This window comes from Ambystoma mexicanum, chromosome 2p, assembly GCF_040938575.1.
Source record: "Ambystoma mexicanum isolate Mex_15411 chromosome 2p, UKY_AmexF1_1, whole genome shotgun sequence".
NCBI classification, from domain to species: Eukaryota; Metazoa; Chordata; class Amphibia; order Caudata; family Ambystomatidae; genus Ambystoma; species Ambystoma mexicanum.
In genome coordinates, this window is record NC_090923.1 from 444,909,157 (window position 1) to 444,936,102 (window position 26,946).

Consider the following 26,946-nt stretch of genomic DNA (forward strand, 5'->3'; position numbering starts at 1 on the left):
AGTGGAGTCATGTTAGCATAACGCCCTGGTAGTGGCAATGTCCAACCAGGCTCGAGGGTGCCTTTGCCACCTGTATACACTTATCACGTTAGCATTAATATATGCGTGACTGCCCTGGTGTCACCTTTGTAGAATTTAACGGCAGAATTTCGCCAATGGAGCACATCTTTATCACCAGTTACAACACCGAAGGAGCCATTTGCAAAGTGCTTACTTGAAGACCCTGGACGCCAACTGTGATGGGGATGGGCCTGTGAAGGGGGAGAGGGGTTAAGAATGTGGTGCATTGACTAAAGAAGGATCGGGCATATGGACCTGCCTCTTCTTATCACAAGAAGGTACATGACTGACTGAGCTATCCTGATGACATAGTGACGGGCAAGTCACATTTAACACATTTGCCTACCCCATTTAGTGGACTTGTGAAAGCCGTCACTGCAATGCTCTGAAAACATATCAAATCCGTGGTTTATCCACGTTTACAGGGTTAACAGCTTACAGCATTCGCAGACACCAAATTGTTTGCACCTGAAGAATACAATACAAACCTGCGTCTTTACCACAGCACAGCACATTCAACATTAAACTGGCATAAAGCCCATCCAGCGCACACTACGTCAGCCGTCAGTGTGACTACATTCCAACCTTTTGAGCTGCAAAACCCTATCCGTATTTTAACCTAACTAATATCCTGCAATTAAGGATCTTGCGCCACTACCATGGCATCGCTAATTCTATTTCTCCTTGATGTTACTACACAGGGATTCGCGCGCTGCGATATTTGTAAGAGAATGGCGGGCTGTCACATTCTGCTCTAGTGAAGGGGTGAGAGGTATACAGGGGGAATCCGCAACAGCCGCTCTGGTAAGGCGAGGGTCAGAGACAAATACAGAGGTTGATCAACATTATACGCAATCATCAGTTAAAAACAAAATTGCGTAAACAGACCACAATCACCAGGCAGCTTCCCTTCTACCCTCCGAAATAGATAGGAGTCCCTGCAAGCAAGCACATTAAACATCGGTTTCCATGTGCTTCGGGGCTGACCCGGTGCTAACCTCCTTAAGGTGCGATAACCACGCTCTAGATGGAGACCAACGTCACGGCCCAGTCCTTGTGTAGGTCAATGCAGCATGATGTGCCCCCGGCACAACCTGTGACACATATCATCCGTCAGTAACTGAGGGGAAAAACGTCATGTCACAGCCTAGGGCAATGCAATTCATAACTGTAATGCTCTTGCCTACAACATGGCGTCTGTGCAAAGTTGCATTTGATGTGAACTAGTAACGTGGTTCTTATTATTCCACTGGCAAACATGTTTTCTTGCTTCTGCATTGCTTCAAGGACTGTTTTGAAGAAGGTACCGCTGGTATTTGATAACGTTGTGAGGGAATCTTGCAGCAGATGTCTACGAAACATGAGACCCTTCTCCCCCGATTACCAAGCCGGAGAGAGACGCTTGTCTTGGTGGTACCCACCTTCACTCAGAGGAGAAAGAAAGCCACACGGTTCATCACAGCTGGTGAGTCGAGGGGAGAACCGATAAAAAAACTGAACTGGGTTGAATGGAAAGTAGCAAGTGGTTATTTTGAACAAACAAATAACTGTTAAATGTTTTGAAGGGGGAAAACCAACAGTAGAGGAATCCGGCACCACGTGGGTGCTGACTCAAGAATTTCCGGGCGATTACTCAACGGTAAAGACTACCGGAACCAGAAGGCCATGGGAAGAGGAGAAGAAAGGTCAAAGTGGCCATACAGGGGTCTTGTAAAATCCTCTGTACCGTTGAATGTCTTTGACCGACAGATGAGTATGAAAGTTAAGGGAAATGAATCCTGCATGGTGAAAAATAGCACATCAACTGTGTTTCATAAAGATTAGCAAGAGTGAACCCAGCGGAGGGATGCTAACGAGAAGGTGCAAAGTCCAAAGTCCCGTAAGGAACTGTTGGTGAGAACAGGCGAGAGTGAACCCGGCCGGGGGAAGCAGACAACAGGGGCAAAGCCCGAAAAACTGTTTAGGATTTGTGAAAGCGACGAGTATTGCAAGACAAGGGCAAGGAGGTGTGCCCCTTGTCATTTTGGGTCTGAGCCTGGTCGAGGGAGAATCGGGCATGGAAAGTTACCACCCGAGGTTGACTAAGAAAGGAACTGTTTTTGTTAAGTTGTAGAAGACGACGTGTGAGGGGTCAGTGCCCAGAAGAGCGAGCTCAGGTTTGAAGCCATCCCCCAACGTGTTTGTAGAACAAGAACTTTGTGTTTGTTGATTGAGATTTGTGAAAGCAAGAAGCATTGCAAGACAAGGGAAAGGAAAGTGTCCCCCTTGTCATCTGGGGTCTGAGCCCGAACGAGGGAGATCCAGAGGTGGAAAGTCACTGCCCAAAGTTCATTAAGACAGAAACTGTTTCGGATAAGTTGTTGAACACTACTTATAAGGGGTCTGCGCCCAGAAGAGGGGGACCCAGGGGTGAAGCCATCACCCAACGTGTTCATAGAACAAGGACTTTGTGTTTGTTTGTCAAGAGCATCAAGCTTGGAAGGCAAGAGACTTGTATTTGAACAAACAAAGAACCAGATAGCTACTACGGAACTGTTAGTTCATGCTGGGAAGGCTCAAGCTGTGCTGTGCTCCTAAGTCCCACCTTGTCCCGTGCTATAAACACGGGGAAGGGAGACCTCAAGGCAATCATATCCTGACCTATTATTTGTGAACACTTTTCCTTTTGATTGAATACCCTATCCAACACTCTTTGGTATTTAGCATAAGGAATTGGCAATAGGTATTTCTATAGGCCCTTTATTTCGACAATGCCACACGGAATGCTAATTTTTCTTTTCATGGTTGACTCTTACTCCCATCTTAGATTTAGGTTTATTTAAGGCGTTTTTCCACCCTGCATTAACAGTTTAATAAACACCCTTGAACTGTGATCACTTGTGTCTGTCTTTACCGTTGCCACCATGAGTCCCATACAACACTTGTTTGAAAATACATCCCCATTATACAGTACATGTCATCAACATTTCCAATATCGGATGACATGCAATGTACCATTTGTGGCAATCTTAAAGAGGCAAATCACAGAGTTCTTTCTGATTGACTTCATCTAACATATGCCTAAATAAAAGTAACTGCCCTTCACAAGGGTGACGCACTAGATGCAAATATCATTACACAAGTGCAGGATTTAGCTGTACCAAACATGTCACATTATATACTGTCCTGCGTAGCAATGTAGATACCCAAAGTCCTCCCAAGTTGGAGCCAGGCACATGGTGATATACTGTGATATGTTTTAGCTTACACGAATGCTTGGGGTGTAGAGCGTTTAGAGGCACTAAAGGATATTGGCTCGGCATGAAGAATTGGTTCTCTACCCACAAACATTCTAAAGTCTTTATTGAGGATTGTATCTCAAACAGGGTTAAATTAATGTCATACAACATTTCAGCACACTTCCTTTATGCCCTAAAGCCACTGTGAGCTATGCAGTACTACTTGAAGATTCACCCCTCAAAAGGTTATCGGTGTATGTTGATAAGAATGAAATTGGATTTATTTCCCACAATGGAAATTCTTGGGGGCAGAAATAAGGTAACTAAACAGGAGAGAAGGTGTAGGATGTGTGGGTTAGCACAGGAAACTTATTTGTTTACAGCCTGTTCGAAGTTGACTGTCTACCGCACTACAGTGTTTGGTAAATGTATTGTCCCTGATCAGTATGTGGACAAAGTTTTGATGTACTTGCAACAATGTTTGTTATCTAACCCTTCTACTTCGCTTGATATTGCTACTATGCGCTTTTTAACTCATTTATTTGGTGGTGTAAATTGTGTTCTGAAATGAAGTGTTGCTCGTTTGTTCTCTGCTTCCTTGGTATTTCTCCTATGCGCTTTTTAACTTATCCTGCTGGTGAAAATTGTATTTTGATTAAGTGTTTTATAATGATTTGATCTAATGATTCGATTTGTTTTCTTCTTTTCTCTCTTTTAAAAGGGCATTTCTACTCAGTATGAAAAGTTTACACTAACTAAATCATACTTGATAAAAAGAATATATAAGCTTAGACAGCCTTCTTTGAGTCTCGTAATCAGAGAATTCATAGTGTATAGGATCAAACACTCAATCAGCTTTTGACAGCTGGGTTCGGACCTCTCTTCCAGCGTTCTACATTTTTTTATTTCTTTTTTTTTGTAGGCTTATTTTTTCAATGTAAACTGATTTTAACTAAAATAACCCACAATTTTAAAAAAGCATTATATAAACAGCTGCACAAAATAGTTCACTTTATAAACAAAATACAATCACACGCTTAAGAATAATGCAGGTTTTTCTTCTGTGTAAAGAGGTGCAAAAATCAAGTGATAGGTGGAGTTACTTTGTTTAATTTAAACTACTATGACCTAAACTTGTCTACAATTAAAAAACACAGTTTTATTGAAATGTGTACAATTGTGTCCCAGGGAGAATGGCATAGTACCAAAAAACACTAAGGATGTCTGCGCTATTAGACCCCCGGCCTCGCCTACGCACACTACACATAGACTAAATAAATAAATAAATATACAATAAAGCGTGCATTACTAGGAATCTCTAATAGCGTGCAGAATTCAAGTGCTTGGATGTTTTTTTCTCAAAAGGCTGTGTCTCTTGCCTTGGTTAAAGCATGCTGCTGGGAAGAAATTCCAGTTTACTTGGAAAGTAATGCAAGAGCAAAGTACCATCGATGGTTGCTGTGGTGGAAGTATCAGAAGAGCAGCAGCTGGACAGATTCATGTTGGGAACCATTGGATAGCTGAGTACAGATAGACAAAGAATCAAGAGTAATAACCTAAAATAGGTCACCCAAAAAATCATCAATACAGATAACCACTTAGGAAAACTGTAGGCACTACTTTTGTCTTATTTTTAGGAAATCGAGCAGTCCCGTCTGAATCCATGCATCAGTTGAATTGTGTAGAAATAATGAAAGGCCTTCATTGAAAATAATTTTGAATGCGATTGCACCGGTACGGGCTGTGTGTTAGCTTATATTTGGATGGTTCTCAACCAGAGCATTAGTAATCAAGAGGATAGGACACTTCATTTTTTTTTAAAAAGGGAGCAGCCTGGAAGCCTGGGACAAACATTTCTGCAGTTGCCTACCTTGTTTTAAATTGTGCTTAATTTAAACTGTTAGTACCTAAAATAGTCTACACAAGGCCTAGAATTAAAACAAGGAGATGGCTTGAATAAATCACCCTGCAAGTAAGCTAGAAAATGCAAAGATCGCCGCTGGTGTGAGAGAGGAGGGCACCTCAAGGTGGAGCCAAATTCTGGACCTGTTGCTGCACTGAAACTTGTGTATTAGTACTTATTTTATTGCCCATGGGTGAATAAAAGACGAATCAAATGTGCTTCTGTACCGATTGAAGATATATTATATGAACCATTGCCATTCTCTTACCAATAAAATAAAACTTACCTGTGTAGCTTACTGCTCAGTTATTTCAGACAAAATAAACCAAGAGGAGAAACGTGTTGTGACCTCGTGCATGTGTTTTACTTAATGCTGGTTCAATGAAAAGCTCTACGACCTCCAACTGAATATGGCTACATTACTGGAGGGGAAGTGAATGAAGTTCATAAGCAAAACATCAGGCTCCTTTTACTGTGCCCCCCTGCAAATCATTAACCACTCACATCCCACCTGATACAACTACACAGACAATTCCTAAATAATCTTCAAAGAAACACAAACCTCAACCACAAATCAACAGCACTTTGGCATCTTCCTCCCACATAGAGGCTTCCAGATAATGACAAATTGATTAAACCTAAGAAAAACAGAACTTCTGACGAGCAGCACTAGAAACAGTCTACCACACAACCATCCTTGACCTTTACATATGCGATTCTGCCCTTAGACAACAGAAACAATCAAAAACCTCCTTCACGCTCACGCTACAAGTTTCAACCACTGTAAATTGGAATATTACTAAAACACCTTTATGCTATACAGCCTATCGGGCATAGAAATAACCAAACACATAAATTAAAACAAGCTCTTGGATAAGAATACAGGAAGTGATAAGAATGAAATGGGAGTAACAAACGTCAAAACGACCTGTTCCAAAGATAACTATTAAAGTGGTAGCATATAACAAAATAAAACAATACGACGCAATTAAATTATAGGTGACATTTGTTGCATTTCTTCGAGAGTGAGAAAAAAGGAAATGAAAAGAAACAGTACTGTAACCAGGAATATCAGAAAATGAAAATGCATAATCAGACGGTAACAGTTGTTTTATTTAGCTTTAGATGTTCTCATCTCCAAGGCTTGAATTAATCCTGCCTGAGGTATGGTACTCTCAAGTCTTTACAAATTGCTCAGACTGGAGCCCAAGGTGATGCAGTCTCTGTCCTTGGCAAGGCGCCGTCCCTTTGTGTAAATTATATGCAAGACTTTTAAATCCTGTGGTCTAATTTGTCCAAATGCCCACTTTATGATGAAGCCATAAAAGAACTTATTTGCTCAGGACATCCTTCTAAGACAGTTCCACTGCATTTGATATGGTGAATGTTCTTTTACCTTGAATTAAGATATTATGTTTTTCATATTCAATTACTGACATTTTAGTTTTGTGCATAACAACAAACACGCGAATATCCTGAGTGTTCCTTAATGCACTTCTTACCCTTTTTCCTACTTGAAGCAGTTTGACGAATTGTATGGTTGATTTAATTCCCAAATTCAAACATATGATATGTAGTTTCATTCTTCCCTATTACAGGGACCTCTACTGTTTACTTAACCCAGCCCAGGCCTCATGGCAATAAGGGCGGTCTAGGTCTGTCTGCCGTACATTTCATGAACCCTGGTGTCTATGTGTTCTACTTGCCCTGTAAGGGTGTTCTCCCATCGCACACTTTGAAGTTGATCCATAAAGGAGCTCCATTTGTTGCAGTCATGGAGCAGTGCCATTATTGTATTCCTCGTTGAATTCCAATCCTCTCTCAATGCATTGATTCTTCTTGTGAAGTACTTCATACTCCCTATGCTCTGCTTAAATGTCTTGGATTTGGACTTTTACCCAGAGATGTATCAAGAGGTAGAGTTGTTGACAAATGCGTCAGCGACAATTAACCTGTCGGGACTGTGTGGGTTATTTATTGAACTTTCATGATGTTGAGCCATTTGCCAAATATGGGTAATGCATGCAGCTTGCCTGTTCATTCCTACACAATCCTCAATTTCTCATAGTCAATAGGCTACTGCCAACACTCACATTGCCGTTAGTCAGAGGCATAGCGATAGTTATATCACATGCAGCTGATTTGCTTGCCCGCAGAGTTTTCCCTTGTCATGACACTTTTATATGACTTCCAAATGGCTCCCGATAAGGGGCATCCAGGGGCTCTGAATATTGCAGCCTCTCTTCTGAACTCTGTCGCAAAGCTCCTGCTACTCTTATTGCGTCCATCACTGTGCAGTCAGAGACTGCTCAGAGATGTTGGTGTCTGAGCATCTCAGATAGATGCAAGGATTGATCAGATCTTTCATAGGAGTCAGCGGTATTATATTATTCTGCATGTTGGCACTGGGTGACAGGCTGAATTTAAAACGCTTCATCTTTACAGCATGGTTCCTCTGAGCCTGCATAATGGAATGTTCTCCCTTCTAAAAACATAGATGTTATATGTTCAATAGAGAAAAGGCTACCAGAATAGTAGGTACATTGCAAAAAGCTATGCAGACAATAAACATAATGATGATTCACAACTAAAATACAAAATGAAAAAGCCACTGTCACCAAGAATTCCTTTTGATGCCCAAAAGCCGCACAGTGCAAAACAGCAAACAGTAGGCAGGATGGAAGCTAACCGTTGCAGGAATAAGGCTCAGAACAGACAGTAGGGGAGACGGCATGGAGAAGCGTCAGTAATCACATCAATCATTGCAAAGACTGTGCCCTGCTCACCATGTCGCCCCTCATTTCCACACCAATGACGCCAGAGTGAACATGGGAAGGATAAGGAAGAAAGGGTGCAGGGACCACAAGCCGTTCTACCAGGCTCGTCAGCCGATTCCACACCCTTTCCCCCCTCCGATCACAGGCATGACAATCCAGACTGCCGCCCCCCAAAAAGACCACCTCTATGCACTGACCGAGACAGGAATAAAAGATGCAGACCAGGGACAGAAACCACTGCAATTTCACTGACAGAAATCACTGCAGTGCAGAGAAATGTCCCCTGCATGGGGCACAGTAGCAAGTTTAGACAAGGCTACAATAACCACCGTCAGGATAAAACCATTTCCCCGGAGCGACCTGACCAAGGTAGATGTGCGAGAAATGGTTTGGTCCAGAAGCAAGTTTGAGTGTGACCCAGGACAGACACAGGTACGACCCTGCAAGAAAACCATTTGCTTCCTTTAACTCAGGTCCATCTGGTGCATCTTGCAATACATGACATTCCCACATATCACTATGGCCGTCATTGCGTCAGTACTCACCTGACGGGATAGGATCAACAGCCTCTGCCTAGTTCACTCAAGATACTTAAAAAGCTGTCCACAAAGAGCTCATAAAGCATTAGCTAGACTCCTCCTAGGACTGAAAACAGGCAGGGGATCATATCATCTGGTTGTCAAAACACCCATTGGTTCCCATTCAAATGCAGAATCCAATTCAAAACCCACAGTAATCGCCCACAACCCTTTCCAGGGGAGAGGCCCAGAATCAACCCAGAAGACATTCATTTACTACACACGAATTGGGGTTGTTTAACCGTGGCAGAAACGTCTGTGACGGAAATGACTGCATGAGAAATGTACATTACACATAAATGTTCGTACATTTCTCATGCGGACATCCGTAGTAAAACAACCCCAAATCCATACCATCACTAACCCCTGCCCACACCCCCACCGTCGCCCACACCCCCAACACACTCCCACCCCCCTACTTACCATTCATCGTGACGCGCTCTGTCCATTCGACACTGGTTCCTTTTCACTTCCATGGTCATAAACCGGCGCTGCAGGGTATATTTTTTCTTCTCGGGTCAGCTGCAGGGGTGTCCCCCGCAACCTGCGCTCGCTATACTTTATAGTATATTGAGCGGGGTGTTGCGGGGACAGACCTGCAGTGTTTTCTTTTCTTTTTTCTTTTCAGCGGGTCAGCTGCAGGGGTGTGCCCCGCAACCCCGCTCGCTATACTGGGGTTGCGGAGTACACCCCTTCAGCCTTTGTGTTTTATTTTTTTTTATTTACCCCACCAAAAGACCGCATATAAATACCACAGTCGAACTTTTGGTAGTTCGAACTTTTTGTGTTATATATATCAGGTATTTTGGTGGGGTAGGTAAATTGGATCCGGTCATCCCTACACACCTGTCAGAATGCTTCAGTTCAGCAACACAGACCTAATGATCTGACACTTGAACTGGAAACATGATGGTAGAGCCTATTTTTCAATCCTGGCAAGCAATTTATGGACACCAGGCCCAGATGACTCAGCTCAGAGGAAGACCACCTAGCCTTCAGAACATTTCTCAAAACCTGGCTATTCATGAGACCATGTAAAAACTCACCTTTGAAGGCCAGACCAATTGGGTGTTTACACCATTATAGCAAACACAGACTTGGACCCTCCTACAGGTGTACTAATACCACAAACTAGAATGGACTTTCTCACCAAAACATGCAAAGACACCTGTACAATCCATTAGGTCAAGAACACTGAGACCAAACCCTATCAGGTCAGACTCTTCGACTCCTCATGAGAGACACAGGGCAATAACAGCTACCTGTATTATGAATAGATCAGCTCCGTAACTCGCTCTTTTCGACCCCACACCTATCATGCCAAGACACAGTAATTGAGGGCATCTGTTTCACCATCAGATAACTCATGTAAACCCACTATACAAAGCCCTATCAGGTCACTTTAATCTGTCAACTACAGAGACCGAAGTCCTCAAAACGCTTCCTTCTGATATACCAACAAACGACAATGACCATGAATACCGAACAGAGAACAGGAAGAATCCCTCTACTCCGACTAATACTAACATAGCAGCATTGGAGCATCCATTTTCTGTCCAATGGCAAGCTGAAACCCAACAGGGTCAGTATAACGCAGCCTATACATTCTAAACTGTCTCCACAAGAGCCTGCCTAACTACCTTCTGTTACCTTTCAAACTTCTATTGCCTCTACACTAGAGACACAGACCCCAACACACTCAAGAGCCTTAAATGCTAGTACCACCATAACCACATTAACCAATACAGAGTCGCTTCCACCGCACTGCTCATGCTGCAAAATATTTATCCCCGGAACATATCCCTCTACTGCTCTCAGACCAGTAGCTGTCCCAGTATTCCAGCACTGGCAGAAGATTTTAGCTTCTCTTTTCTGGATCAAACCTATACCCCAAGTGCCACAGCTGCAAAGCACATCGAATCATACTGACACACAAACCTCATAATTCGGGTATGCACCCATCAACAACTCTGATAGATAATTACTTTATTTTCGGTTCTCACCATTTACAAGCAAAATAAAATACAAATTGAATTTTTTTGATAACGTATACAATACAGGTATTAATAAAAAGGAGAGATTATAAACTTAAAATTCTTGCCATTCGCTCAAAAGAGGACATATTATACTTGCACAGATCATCAACAAAGCGAGCATCAACACTAGACAAGACAAAGTTCAGAACATCAGTGACAAACCTAATGTTGTTAGCAATAAAACGTCTTCTCAGCCACAGGCATCTCAAATCTAAAAGGTTCCCAAAAATAAATAAAACATTAATTAAATCCTCTACAGCCCCACTACCACAGGCACACAGCTTGGTATTGAACTGCCACGGCATCCGGGCACTTAGTGGTAAAATATTCAGTTGCACCATGGCCATGATAAGTCTCTGCGCCGGTGAATGAATAACACTCACGAGAAGTTCTCGTACTAAGGCGACATGCCACCATTAGGTGACCCAGTGAGCGTAGGTTTGTCATGCCTTTTATAGCAAGATCAAAATCTCTTATTCTTGCTTTCATATACCGCTCTTTAGTCATCAAGCCCTCCTTCAGATCATCAAAAACAATCCCCCACATTCTACACAAGATGGAACATTTCTTTTACCAGGGGTAATTGGCATATACCTTGGCTTTTGCCAACTCTTCCATCATATTCACAATATTAGGGTTCACCAAAGGGCATGAATGTAATTTAAGAAAATACTCAAGGAACCAGACTTCAGCCCGGACGCAAAGGTTCAGGACCCTGGCCTCCAAGGCAAGACGGAGCCCTGGGTTGCCAGACATCAGACCCAGCAACTTTCTCAAATAAATATGTAAAATGTGATCCAAGGCAATACAACTCGCACACATTTCGCTACCATGCAATATTGAAGAATAGACCTTAGCTTCCAGCACCTCGATACATTTGTTGAAACGGAAGCTGCCATATTTTTGATTAAATCTATTAATACCACCCAGGCGTGTCTGAAAACGATTTTCTAATCATGCTGAATGAGCAGACCACAAGCAGTTACTCGAAAACGTGACACCCAAATAATAATATGATTCGACCATGCTTAGCTTCACATTATCTATAGACCAGGTATGTTTACATTTGTTAGTGCCGAACACCACTATCTTGGCTTTCTTCAAATTCAATTTTAAGCCGTTAGCTTTGAAGTAACCAGATGCATAGTTCAAACTACGCGCAAGTCCCTTTGGCGTCAAATCCAATAGAATGGAGTAATCTCCATATAGTCAAGTATGGTACATGACCCCATTCAGGAGGGGAGGAATTGAGCCGGACAAAGGTGGGCCAGACAAAGTCTGATAAAAAGATGATATACAATACTGGAGCCCTGGCGCACACCTTTATTAGTTGAAAATTCACCAGTAAGCCCCATTCTAGAGGGACCTTATAAAAATCGGTTTGATTAGACTCAAAGACCAGGAGCACATTGGTCAAAGATGCAACAATCGAATTAAACCGCCTTAGCAAGACCATTGTCTACCATTCGGGAAACCACTTGTATATTTCCGGTCTGATGCCATCCAGACCTGGCGCCTTGCCTGGCTTGGCACCTATAATAACCCACTGCACCTCGTCAGCTGAAAAAATAAGACCTGTATTTTCAATGGCTAAGGACGTTTGAGGTGCACCAACTTCAAACATAATGGCCCTGAAATGCTGGACCCACTCGAGGTCTGATATAGGGCAAACGATATCCAGAGCACCCTCCTGTAACCCGCTTGCTACCAGAATCCAAAAGCCTTTGGGGTCTCTTTCCCGTATAGTCGCCTCCAGTCTTTCCCACTGAAATTCAAAAAACAGTCTTTTCTTCTTTTATAATCGTGCTTAGAGGTATAGATTTTAGAGGTAAAATGGATGTATTATTTTTTGTCCTAGCAGCAGACCCCAAGTCATACTTTACTCTGCGGCATTCCGCGTCAAACCACAGAGCCTTGCTTTGCATCCCTGAACGACCACCAAAGAAAGGTTACAGTGATTTGCACCTTTTGAAAATGAAGCTCCCAGGTTTCTCACTTGCCATTACAGTTATGATGAGCCTGCCGTCTGCCTTGTAACCCTGAAGGATAGATGTTAATAGAATTTGGTCTGAAGGGGCAGGGATGTGAATTGGGCCCCAATCACAAGACCTGCGTACCAAAGTGGCAAGACCCTTGCGTGGCCTACCAACCCTGTCCTGAATAGCTGGGCAAATTGTTACCCAATATTTGAGGAAGAATTTTACCAGCAGAGTCTCATCACTCTTGAGAACACAGTATGTCATAGTTTCTTAAATAATTTAACCAATCGGGATCATTCGCGCCTTGAAACACTTGTGTATAGGCACGTTACAAATGCCATATCATATCATATATCATATCTGATTTATAAGCCCCGCCAGCCACATTCCAGCTAAGAACTTGAGCAACAGAAGGACAAAGGCTAAACAAGTCTTTTCCCCTGCAAAGTCCATTACCACAGTTCCAGCTAATGCTAGCTCTGAGCTCTGCATGGTTAAGCACATCCTGGGTGGTGGAGCTCAGGGCTAATTTGGCCAACATCGCAGGTTTTGCAACTGCCCTTCCCTCTACTCCCAATAGCTCTTCTCCCCTCACCTTCACCACTTACTCCAGAAACATCCACCCAGAGCGCAAACATGGCACAAATGCACTACACCACACACAATACACATGGCAAAAACGTTAGTAATCATTTGCAAAAATCAATGAATCAGTTAGATTTGCTATAGTGTATCTGGAACCTTGCCTACAATCATCTCTCTTTTGGGCACTTGGAAAATGGAAAAAAATCAGTGTCTAACGCATTCACGCTTGGCATGTGATGTGCATAAGTACATGGGGTGCAAAGGTTTATGCCTGCAATTTACCTTATCTTGAGGGAAGACTTTGTTCTTCTTTTGCCAAGTCATGTAATGCACTCCCCTCAGTCTGGCAAGATCTAAATAGCAGCGCTCATCATCACAGTTGTATCTAGGGAAACAGATGCAAAAATGGATAACGTGTGCTGCTCACTGCACCAGAATGTTGCAATGATGTTGCAGGGCACCAAACACGAAGCAATTGCATTCCCAATAGAAGATAGTCTATGCGATTCAGAAACAAAATGGTCCATTTACAGACATTTAACCCACGACCTCGGTTATACCACCAGATACAGCAGTGCGCGTGATTTGCTTCAAGAGTAATGGTTTCATATAACTCCGCGCTTCCCTTCATTCTACTGCAGACCCACGTGGAGTGGACAATAACAGTAAATGTATATTCAGCGGGCTCCACACTGGCACATACGCGGCGCATTCATTAGCAGACAGGATATCGCGTCTGTGGCCATGATTGCCACTTTCAGCTACTGATATCCTCTCATTTTCCGGTGTTACCATATCAAAACATGTCCACGCTACTATAAACAAAGGCTTCATGAAGCAATAAGAAACACAACATTGTATATGAGTACGATACGTGTAGATTGATGTGGTAACCCGCCTGTTCACCAGTTTCCATTTTTACAATTGTGTCATCCTTTAGTCATTTTCTTTTTACTGGCTTTCGCTAGGTTGTTCAAGATCATGGTATCAGTGTCAGGGGCCTGACTGTGGGTACTTCCATAGGTGGTCCCATATGGAACTCGTCTTCCCCTGCCAACTACTTGGTTGTTCTAGGTGGCGTGTAGCTGCCAAGCCTGCTCATCCTCAGCGGGGGATTTTAGAACGTTTTGTTCCAAGTTCCTGGCATTTTTTAAAAAAAAATACACGTCTGGGCCCGATGCCTTTTTTGCAAACTACAAGGCCAAGTTTCAGCAGTCTGCGGCGCGTGGTCCTCAGCGCAGTGTCTTGTGCTGCAGCCGAGCGTGGAGGCTACTGGCGTCTGCTGTCGCTCAGCTACCACCCCAGTCAGAAACTCCAATACAACAATGTTGCCCACACAGGCCCTGCTCTGGCTGGCAAACCACCACAATGTGCAACATTGAAGACCGGCATGAGAGCTTGCACAATAGCCCTTTGTACTCAGAATGGGTCCTTGGACTGCAAAACAGGTCTGCGAGGTAGCGCTGACTGTCACTGTGATGCCTCAGTACTTTCTGCACTGATGCTGCTGAGCTGATTTGTGCGGCTAAGGGAACACTGCAGACGACACTGGACTGTCCCTGCAGACTAGTTTCAGGCGGGAGGTCACATTTAAATTTGAAATCCATTGCTAATAAATACACACCGTACATTTAGTAAAGAACAGCCCATCACTAAATATCACAAAGCCCAAATTAGAAGCTCAAGGAGACACTGGCAAGTCGGAGATCTTGGGCCTCATTAAGGGTACAACGGTAACAACAAACCATGGTGGTAATGGAATTACCGTCACTTTTACCACTCTGCCGCATTATAGGTCCTACCAGTGCTAATTTTGTCATAATACCAGATGAAATACCATCAAAAAACGGGCAGCAATTCTGCCAAAAACATAGTGCAGTTACGTCCATGCAAGAGGTGGAGGTAAATGCATCCCCGGTGATGGAAATCTTTCCACATGTGCAGTCAATAGGCGCTGAAATGGTAAGGGCCACACCATCATCCAGCAATTATCAGCAGCAAACTTTGAGCACCAGACCCTCCTGCTGTCCACTGAGCAGCAGCATCTCATTATACGGAATATATAAAAGTAGAGGCGACACTGTGCAAGGAGAGTGTCCATTCCCCGGGTCAGGTCATCACTCTGGGCACTCATAGATGGGAAACTTGTCACGTTATATTGAGACCACCTTTAACCTGGGGAGTTTCTTGCCACCCCACAATCAAGGAGCCCTGCAATACTCGCTTAAGTTTTTTTTAGCACTGGCCTTACTAAAGACTCGTATAGAGTCACACAAATCTCCTCCCCCCCGCGCCTACAGCGAGCCAAGAACCAGGATATACATATATATATATATATATATATATATATATATATTTTATTATAGATAATAGAAATCGCACTAAACTACACACACCACCTTCTTTGTGGCTCACAATTAACTTCTTGTTACACAAGTGAATCACACAAATGGGTTAGGAAAAACACAAATTACAATACTTGTCTTTCTACAAATTTCAAATTAAATGATCATCAATACTGGTCCATGCATAAAATCACTATACATTTGCAGTGCTGTATAATTAAGATTTTCCTGCGCAACTAAAAGGCTAGCAGTTAGGTTACAGATTTGTACCAATGCATAGGACAATTATGATTTCACTCACACCTTGGGTCAAAATAAGCTGAGTGATTTAACCATATGTTTTTCAGACACCCCCACCCCTCCTACTTTGTCCGTGTTTATTTTTTTATTTATTCACTTATAAAGCGCTCTAAGCCCAGGGGCAACAAGGCGCTGATAGAAACTTTGGAAAGTGGTTACATGAGTGGTTTACATCGGTATCCCTACAAAATATCCCCACCAAAAATATAGCAATACATATAGCCGTTTGTCTAGCCATAGGTGATATTTTTGGGGAGGATATTTTGTGGGAGCTGGGGTGTCTCCCGCACATTTTAAAATAATGCAGGGTCCATGGGTCAATATCATGTACCATGGGATATTAACACATGGAACCGTTTACATCTTAGTTACATCATTTACATTACATACAATAAAATAAAGTACAGTAAGCATTTATATACATTTATGTACAAATAGCGCATGTCTGGGTCAAATGCCTACGAGTTTATTAAAGGAAGGTCTGTTCTGAAAAGTAGGGTTTTTAGATTTTTCCTGAAGGACCAGAAGGACATGTCGTTTCTGAGGTGAGTGGGGAGGGCTTTCCACAATTTTGGTGCTAAGGTGGGGAAACTTGTTCCTCCTGCTTTCTGTCTTCTATACTTAGGGGTGATAAGGAGGTTGGCGTATTGAGATCGGGTTGGTCTGTTAGAATGAGCTTTATGGATGAGGTTGCTTAGGTATTGTGGAGCCTTATTTGTCAAACATTTGTGGGTTAGCGTAAGGATTTTGAAATGAATTCTCTCCTGGACTGGGAGCCAGTGTATCTTTCTCCTTATGGAAGAGATGTGTTTGTGTCTGGGAATGTTTAATGCAGCTCTGATAGCGTTATTTTGAACAACTTGTAGTTTTTGTATATTTCTTGCACTAGTTCCTCCAAATAGAGAGGTACAGTAGTCTATCCTGGATAGTATTAAGGCTCTGGCCAGTGTGATAGATTTATCCAATGAGAGGAAGGGTCTATTGGCTCTTATCAGGGTAGGCGTGTAGGCTGCTGACGAGACAACCACATTGACCTTTCTATTTAAGTTGAGTGAGGAGTCGATATATACCCCCAGTGTTTTTATTTCATTCGCCACTTTTATGGTGTTACCGTCTATATTGAAAGATTTGTAAGTCAAAGGCAGATTGCTAAATTTAGTTTTGTTGCTGATGAGGATAAGCTCAGCTCATTGAGCTGTGGATGGCTAGATATATTTTGTTTAGGTTTTTTGAATCAGTGTCATAGCATCCGGTGATAGGTATAAGTATTTGCGTATCATCCGTGTAATTTGTGTATGTGATACCCATATTGTCCAGTTTATCAAAAAGGAGTTTTGTGAAGGCGTTGTAAAGGGTAGGTGACACACAGGAGCCTTGTGGTACGCCACAGGTCACGAGAACAGGTGTAGCGGACGATTTGTCAGAAAACCCCTCATGGTGACATTGGGAAGGAATGACTTGATCAATTTAATGGAGTCTGCAGAGAATTGGGAAGCGGTCTCAAGGTGTTGGCATAGAATGTCATGATTGACCAGATCGAAGGCTGCAGACAGGTCTAGGAGTAAGAGAATGCACAGTTCCCCTTTGTCTTTGTCTTGGTACATTTGTGTTTTTAAATCTAATAGTGCAGTCTCTCGGTGCTGTGACCAGGTCTGAAGCCTGATTGTTTTAGGCCCAGGAGATTATTGTCTTCCAAGTGCTTTTGGATCTGCATATTGGTTGTGCGGTCAATCATTTTTAGCAAAAAACGGTACTCTGGTGATAGGGCGGAAGTTGGTAGGGATGTTTGGGTTTAGTGTAGGTTTTTTGAGGAGGGTGGGACCCAAGCTGTTTTTAAGTCACTCTCTACTGTATTGGAAGCACATTAGTTGTTGCTGAGGCTAGTGATAAAGGGTGCAAATTCTGTTGCATATTATTTTATTAACGTTGCTGGGTAGATGTCACCTGTGCATCTGGATGGTTTTAGAATATTGATGATGTTAATGGTATCGAGAGCGGAGAGTGGTGAGAATGAGAATTTGTTGGTCACTGTTGAGTACGGTGAGGTTGACTGTATTTGGTTGAGGCACAATTTAGTTTTCTTTTGTTCTATTTTTTGTTTAAGAGAGGAGATTTTATCTGCTAAGGCATTTTGAATGTTAGAGCACCATAGTTAATTTTTATCCGTATGATCCGGTGTGGGTGCTGGGGATTCTAATTCACGGATAATTGTGAATAGCTCTCTAGTGTTGGACAGAGCATTGGATATTCTCTGGTTACAGACTTCACTTTTGGCTGAGAGAATTCCTTTTTTATAGTTGTTAGCAGCTAGCTGATAAAGGCTTTTGTTAATTACTGTTGGTGCTTTGCGACAACTATTTTCTGCTGATCTTTTTGAGGCACGCATTGTTCTGAGTTCTCGGGTGAACCAAGGATTGATGTGTGCTGGTCGTTTAGCTTTTTTTTATTTTTTAGAGGGGCAACTTGTTCAATAGCTTCTAGCATGATTTCATTGTATTGACGAATCAGAGGTGACGGGTCCTTGTCTAGGTGTTTTGTTTGTAGAAAGGGCGTTAGCAGAGGTAACATGTTGTCTTTATTTATGTTCTTTGTGCTTCTCGAAGGGGCTATGGGAGCTGGTGCTGCATAATTATGATTTTTAGTAGTGATGGTAGTGGCAAAGATTATAGTATTATGGTCTGACCATGGGTTGGGAGAATTCGATTGTATATTAGTGGAACAGTTGATGTCCGCTAACCAGTCCAAGGGAGGTCAGACAGACAAATTGGGATGATAGAAGAATTTTGGATTACAGACCAGCCTCTACTTAAAGTCCTGTGTTGGGGAAGCTGGACAGCGGAAATTGCCATGATTTGAACATTTTAGATTTCAGGATACCCCCACCCCACTTAAAGGCCTGTGTTAGGGAAGCTGGATAGCAAAATTAGGGATGATTGAAGAATTTGGGGATTTCAGAACACCCTCCACTAAGGGGAATTCATTAAATTCATATTTTTAGTTAATTGGGCTAAGGATCTACACAGTTGTGACCCCCCCCCACTCACTATAAAGGGAAAGGATTTAAGGCAAGCAGACTCCCCCACCTCTTGGATTCCCAGGGCTCAGTTCTACTTACATAGAACACCTCTGTTTAAGGTTCAGGAAAGCCAGCTGCATTTCAGGTCCCTCTTGGATGATAGGGCAGAGGTCTGGCCAATCCACTCTCAAGGATGGCCCTCAGCACTCCACCATAGGACCCAGCCAGCTTTAAGGCCTTCCAAGAAACAGACAGCTACACCCAGATGCAATCTCAGCAATCTCCTTTGGCGATTCCTTGCGGCTGTCAGAAGGTACGTTTCAGCAGCTCTCTCTCTTGCTCATAGTGCATCAACTTAATATAGCAGTAATGACAGCGTCAGGTTTACAATCTTGGGGAGTATCCTGTAAGAGTTCTTGCAAATAGGATTGGACAGTTACCCTTCTCTCTCATCCCAAATCCATCATCTCTCTAAGGATTGACTTAGGAGTCTGGAGCAGACATATGGCAGCTTCCATTTGCAATTGCCATTTGTACTCATGTCAAATGTTTAGCAAAAACTAGTTATGTGGCAAAACTTTATAATTTTACTTTTAACTGCCAAAATATACACCTTTTCCGATTCAGCTAATCATGGGGAATTAAATAAGATGCCAGCCAGGACCGCACCATTTAGCACAGCCGTTTGGCAATTTTCCGCCATTTTTACAAAAAGCACGAGCATAAGGAACGTGCAATTTATTATCCATATTCCTAATTTTACCCTGCACCTGTTCGTCAACTCTCAAATTTGGAACATTTTCAGATCAGTCAGAAACCCATTTTCGATGTCCATAACAGTTCCCCGAGTCGCAGGTGGATGAATTTTATATCACAAAAATGAACTGGAATTACCCAAAAAATGACATGTCAATCAAGAAAGTACGACTTATGGCTGCTGAGAAAAAAGCATAAGTGATAATAGTCCTTTTATATTAATAGCAAATATTTGGGACATGCAAATTGGAGTCCCCCTGTCTCCAGTGCCATTTGTTTCTCTGTGCAAGTGTTTTTATTAGTCTCTTTGAAGTTGAATTCAGAGTTCAGTCTTGACTGCAGCATCTTTTTCCACACCTCCCCTCTACATTCCGGTCATGCATCAGCAAAGGGAAATTGACCTTCAGAGACAGCAAGTCAAAAGAAAGTTTGTTTTCCAACAGCCCTCAGGCAGGACTTATTTTATTGCAGTTGTAAACATGTGGGATGCACAAACCAGACTGTCACTGGGGGAGTTCTTTGTGAAGTTTGCCCACCAACAAGCCAAAAGGGTCTGCCTTGGGCCTAAATTAAATCTTCATGCGACCCATAGAACAAAGTTTTCTTTTCCCTTGTTGTCGATATTTTCCATGTGAAACAAAATTTACATTACATCTTTTTTACACGCACTTTGTCTTTTCTCTGACATCTTTTTGTTGGCAGGGGAACATATTTTTTCATGTCTTGCTTTACTTGCAAACACACATGCAAAACAGTTTTGGTGTAAGTGTTTGAAAATCCTGTTTTTCATGTGCAAGGGACCTTTGAATTTCTTCTGCCACTTTGATTGTGCTACTTGCAGAAATCCCACAGTCTATTTATCTTGTTTATTTCAATTTTTATAAAGCGCCACACGCCCCTAGGTCTCAGGGTGCCTTAATATGACTGTTTTTCAGTGTAAAGGCTGTTTTATTTTAATGAAGACGGGCAGGTCATTTTTCCAGTAGGCCTTTTAATTCTGTTGGCTTGGGGCCTTTGATTACACATCACATGCCCGCCTCCCCCTGTTCTTCCATGATTCTTTCAAGGGCAAAAGCAGGGCTGAGTGGGGTTTCATCCGATGTCCCTTTTATCTTACATTTTTGTTTCTTGTTGGAGCCTGTCCGGCTCAATTTCCTTCATTAGGGAGTGGGCACTCCCACCTTTACTTGAGTCGTTGGGTTGGGGGGGTGTAGCACAGCACCCCCTTTCATTTCTTCTTTCTGGGGTTCTTCCTGGATGTTAGGCCGAGTTTGTATGCAGTACCCTTTGGGACCACTACAAACAACTAAGACTACAGGTGTAAGCAAAACCAACCTTTGGTAGAAGTCTGTACTACACAGTTTTTGGTAGCAGAGCTGAGCAGTCAGGGTTATCTCTAGAGGGAATGTGAGCTGTAAGGATGTTACAGAGATGTCTAAAATCACAAGTATTCAAATAGACTCTTACACGGAAGGTTTCTTGGTAAAACACGTTTTCATTTACTTTACAGTCAGTTATAAAACATTCAATGGAATCAGGCAGTATATCACACACAAATATACTTCAGTATGTTATGCTACAAGAGTCTGAGGCATTTAAACTACTTTGAAGTAGGAGCAAAAAGGCATAGGTTAATAAAAAGAAGGTTACAAGTATTCTTAAACAGTGCGCAAGGGAAACCGGAAAAATAGGCCGCAAATCTATTTTGCCTATGTCAGTGGTAAAGCAGGAGACCACACTACCAAAACCTGTCATTGGGCTGCCCACAGAGTGAAATGGAACTATTTGAAAAGGCAGTGTTGCATTGCCAGAAAAAAACAGAAGTGCTTTAAAATCTGTTTACCGTTGGCTGTTGAAAGTGCAAAATCATGGTTCCCAAACATCAGAAAAGATCCAACATCCTTGTTGGGTGTTAAACATCACTTTATTTAAAATATCCACCTAAGCACAATGTCAGGAGAAGCACATTTCATCATAAGAAAATCCACATTCAAAAAGGTGCTTGTCTGGAAAAATATGTCAGAATATGGGCGCAGTACCGCCGCTCGCCTGTGTCAGAGCTGTCATTTACTTATACTGGCAGTTTAAAACTTGTGTCTTAAAATCAAATTGTGGAAAAGAAGGGACATGCCATCAAAAGCAATATAGGTTGCTACAATTCAATCTCTCTGTTTGAAAAAGACTGGAATTATGAGATCTGGGGGTATATTTGTTGAAAATGTAAGTTTATTTAGAAAAGACAATTTTAAACAAGGGGTTTTAAAAGTGAACTAATGTTAGCCACAGTACTTCAAAGGCACATTCCACAGTTTGCCCCAAACAAAGGCATCTTCCCCCTGCTCTCTGCTCAGGAACTGTCATTGAGTTGTTAATGGAGGTGGGAGGAGATTTTGGGCTGTTGCTCTGAGGAGAGACAAAAGACTCCTTTGATTGAAAAGATATGCAGATTCAACTGTCAACAGAAAACAACTGCCAGCAGGAAGGGAGCCTGGGAGTGCTCTGGGCTCAGCAAACCATGGAGGCGGGACCAGACAGATTTGTGCATCTTGGATTACAAGAAAATATCTTTTTGGAAAAAGACTCAGAACTGTGAACAAATTTGTAAAAATCTGTAAATTATAGGTTGTTAATATGAAAATGCTGCTCACAGTTTGAAACTACTCTGAGCCCTGTGCGATGTTCAGAGACAAGACTACCAAAATGTTGATGTTGCAGCAATTGTGATAATGCTAGAAATATGAAACTTCACAGGATTATGCCCAGATGTCATGCGCATGTATGGAGAATAAGGTGTACAGATCTGACACTGGGTAACCAACCAAAAAGCACGAAAAACTGTCAATTTTGAACCAAAGCTCTCACTAAAATGAGACTCGGACGGATACGTGCGCTACTAAATCTGTAATGTGAATGTGTATTATTAGCAAGTTGGTGATATTGTAAATATGATTTATGTGAAAAATAGATATAATGTACTGAAACAAAGGGGAGGTGCTCCCTGGATTGTAAATTGCAGCATCACTATGACACTAGATTTCCTTCTCAAATCAGGAGAGGGGAAATACTCTGACCAATCGTATTCCTAGAGAGTGGGCTTAGTACAATTCAGCCTACCCACCCCTTTGGGAAATACATAAATAGGGACAGTTTAGGGCCTAGAGACACACACAGATTCACCCATCAACTGATTGTCGGCGAAGCACTCTGCAGGGGGAACTCAGATCCAAGACTCCAGAACTCTGAAAGCAGAAGGCCCAATTCCAAAGCTGAACCCTTCTCAGCTGGCCTTTAAAATCTGTAAACCTGATTTTAACCCCAGACTTCCAAGGGCACACCAAAAATTGAACACCTGGGCTGTGCTGTTTCTGCTTCTTGCCAAGAACTCTTGCTAGAATCCAGAGATGCAAACCAGTAGAGCAGAGCTGTAACCAGATAGCTGTAACCCAGAACCAACCCGTCAGATCCAGTCCAGAGGCCGTGCAGAGACCAGAGTGCCATGCTGAGTGCAAAACCGGGTGCCTGAATCCTGTCTGGTGGGCTAGCAGAATTCCAATCCAAAACCTTTGACCAGATCTTTCACGGGCCTACTCCAAACCATAATAGTGAGTATCTATAGCATAGAATTGTCCATAGCCAATCTCTTATCCTTAAGTAATCCAATCCAAAACCATTTTATCATATCCAGAACTGCATTGTAGAATCTCTCTTGTTTTTCTGAATCTTTCCCTCATACATATAGTCCTTTGTTAATTGTAGTGATAAATTAATCTTTGCGCTAATATATTTGCTGAAGAAAGACAAGTGTCTTGGTGGGCAAAAGTCAGAGCAGAGGCGCCGCTGTTCTGGTGGCTGTCCGTTGGGTATCTTGCATCGTCATACCCTCCTTAGTGTAAAGAATATCTGTTTGTAATTTCAAAAGCGCATCTTTCATTTGTAGATTTGGACTCTTTCTGAAAAAAAACAACCTCTACTAAAACCTTCATAACTTCTGAACCGTGCATGCTAGAAACAAAATTTAAGTGTCAAATTGAAGCTCACATCCTCAGCTTCCAAACATTTCAACTCCTTATAGTTCTGCTGTAATCGCGTTTCTCGCGTGCTGAAAGGTTTGCCGCAGATTCGCGTTTGGCTCAATTTCAACATGTGTAAAACAGCTATTCTTTGCATCCAACCTAAGAATTCAGTTTCCAATTTGCTAGTTATTCAAACAACATTGCTAGTGTTTACCTGAAACTATACAAAGCGGCTCCCACTAGTTTTGAATTAAAGTCACTTATCAGTGTTTTTCCCATTCATTCAAAACCACATTCAAAAGTATTTGACCTGTTTTGAAATCATTCCTGTTTCTCTCTGCTTGCTGGGTTGAATTGGTATTGAAACTGTATTGGTTGAGATTGTATATTCCTGAAACCTGTTTTCTCTCCTTCCATCTCTATATTGTATATTAGGGGGGGGTTGAGTAGTATCAGGGGGAAAGAGTGACATTGCATTTGATTGAACCCCCATCAAGTATTATTCCATGCTGCATTGTTTTCCTATCCATATCAAGTATTATTCCATGCTGCATTAATTTCCTATCATTGCATTTGACTGAACCCACACAAAGTTTTATTCTATGCTACATTATTCTTCTCATCCATGCTCATTCTGATTAAAGAGATTGTTGATTGTTGTGACATCACCCAATGATGATCATTGTATAACTATTAATAGTGTCATATATATTTGCTGAAATTCATAAAAGTGTGATTATAGATATTGTTGAAATCCATAAAATACATCTTTGAACTTTGCAAAACAACCTGCTTCTTGGTTCAGTGAGACCGTGGGGGGCAGGGGGGAAATCAAAGAGAGGGGCGTGATACAAGGGTACATCATTCAGAAATAAAAGAACTTATAGACAAAAATGTATAACTAAGGATTCCAACTGTGCATCACACGCTAGGCATTGATTTAGGTGGAGTGCCGGGTTGAAATCACTTAGTGATCTTAAGATCATAATAGGTCTTCATTCCAGCCGACTTTTCTAAATTGCGCTGTGCATAAGCAAAAGCGTGCTGGAGGTGCTTCCTTACATTTTTAATGTACTCATGAGTCGTGGACGCATTTATCAGTGTCTGCTCTTGAGTTCTGTAGAGCAGATGCTGTGGTTACACCATTTTTCGTTCGGTCATAAAATGAAATGGAGACATTGTTGTAGCAGAAGATGGTGTAGACCCAATAGCCATCAGGAAAAACAGTAATCAGATGTCTCAACTGGGTCCAGAGTCTGCTACAAACTTCTTGAAGATACTCACAATTGTATTGTTGTATCTCTCTATCCCCCGCAGCCCCCCACTTGAGGACAGGCGGTAGGCAATGTGGAGTTTTCTTTTTACCCCTAGACTATCCCGCATCTTCGGCATCACCTCACTGGTAAAATGGCTTCTTTGGCCACACTCGATCCTTTGCAGGAGGCTGAAACGAGAGAAGATGTTGTTGACCATTAGTTCAGCAGCTATCTCCATCATACAATTCGCGGCTGGAAGACACTCTACCCACTTTGTGGACAAGTAGACCACAGTCAATATATACTGGTTTCCTCTAGAGGAGCGAATCACTGGCCCGATGAAATTGACTTGCAAATCTGACCAAGGTAGTATCACTCCACCTTTTTGCAGGGGAGCTCTGTGTGTGAGTTAACTGAGTTGAAATTGAGCACACACAACAAGGTACCCCTTTAGGTAAGTATTGAAGTCCTGGCCCATGTGTGGCCAATAAACAACCTTGTGCAAGATTTCTAATGTGGTTTGAAAGCCCTGATGACCAGCAGTGGCCACGTCATGGGCGTGGATCAACATCAGGCTTTGGAATAAGGGAGGTACCAACCACTGACCACAGCTAGATGGGGCTCTCCTTATCAACAAACGGTCTTGGACCTGGAACATCTTCAAAAACCTAATCACCACCTGCAGATCCTCTTCACCGGTATAATCCGACTCTGTTTGATGAAAACTCATGGGGTCTTCAATGTGTTGCTAGAATTTTCCAATGATCGGGTCCTCTTTCTGTGCAGTGATCAAATCTGCATCTGGCATATCTTTACTCTACTGGGCAGTCGAGAGTTAACTATTCACATGAGTGCGTGACCTGGTAACAGCAGCAACTTTGATTTCACCTAGCAGGGATTCTGTTTCTATGAAATCCCCCTGCAGAGCTCCGGTTTTAGCCAGCTAGTCAGCCAGGTCATTCCCAGTCTTATCTGGGCCCTCTATTTTGGAATGACCTCTTCTCTTCTTCCAATAGATGGTCATCTCATTTGAGGTCACCAGATCGTCAATTGACTGGATCAGTTTGGCATGCTTTAGAAGTTTATTGTTGGCACACAGCAAGCCTCGATTCTTCCAGTTAATCAGCTGCTCCACGAACCCCTTCCTGACATGAGTCAGTGATTATGATCAGTTCATTGAGTTGGTGGCGCACTGCAGTGAGGATTGCTCGATGAACAGCCATCAAATCTGCAATCTGACTACTTTGCTGTCCTATTTTATAACCAGCAGAGGGTTCCGTGGTATCCTTCACCCAGGCATTTCCAGTTCTTTTTCCCCATTATCAACGTAGTAAGAGCACACATCCACATAAACTGTGGGTATCCCCTGACACGTCTTCTTCATAGACCTCGTGTAGGGAAGTTAAGTACGCCTTTATGTTGTTATTGGTCATTAGACTTTAGTCCTCAAGACAGTTTTCCTAAGCACAATCATGCAAGTCCGCCAACCCTTGCACCAGAGGACTCTTCTTGGTTTGGCCATATCTGATCTCCACAGGAAAGCCTTGCATGGACAGAATCCAGGAAGTAATTCTGGAATTGCTAACATTCCCCGTCCGGATTCTGTCACTTTTGAGATATTGCAAGGGTTGGTGATGAATCTTGCTAATGATGTGCTCCCCCTGGATGAACGGGTGGTAATTATTTAACACCCACACCGTTGCCAGGAGGGCCTTCTCACAGTCACTGACTTTGTCCTCCACAGAGGACAAAGACTTGCTCGCGTACGAGTTGACTTTGTTAACCTTGTCATGCTTTTGAGACAACACCGATTTTATGAAAGTATCTGAGAACCCCGTCTCCAAGAAGAATTCCTGGTTTGTTGTGGGGTAAGCCGAAGGAACCTGGGAAAGGCTTTTTTTCAGTTGTTAAAGTGCCTCAGCTTGTGCCAGACCCCAATCCTGCCTTTAATAAATTGTCCAAGGGTCGAGTGACCTCTGCATAGTCTTCAATTAACTTCCGACTATAATTAGCGAGTCCAAGAAGGCTTCTTAATTCTCGTAGAGTAGTAGGGTCTTTTAATTTCAATAAGGCTTCCACCTTCTTTGCCTGTGGATTAAGACCCTCATAGGTGGTCTTGTGCCC

The 26,946-nt window shown here is 42.5% G+C and overlaps 1 protein-coding gene across 3 annotated transcripts in view; it reads right to left on the reverse strand.

Annotated features, from left to right (window-relative positions):
- EOGT (EGF domain specific O-linked N-acetylglucosamine transferase) overlaps window positions 1-26,946 on the reverse strand; it is a 728,283-nt gene that overhangs the window by 4,003 nt on the left and 697,334 nt on the right. For all 3 annotated transcript variants that reach the window (XM_069643797.1, XM_069643799.1, XM_069643798.1), the window contains one exon: window positions 13,419-13,521. In XM_069643797.1, the coding sequence (XP_069499898.1) occupies window positions 13,419-13,521 (103 nt within the window). The remainder of the gene's footprint in view (window positions 1-13,418; window positions 13,522-26,946) is intronic.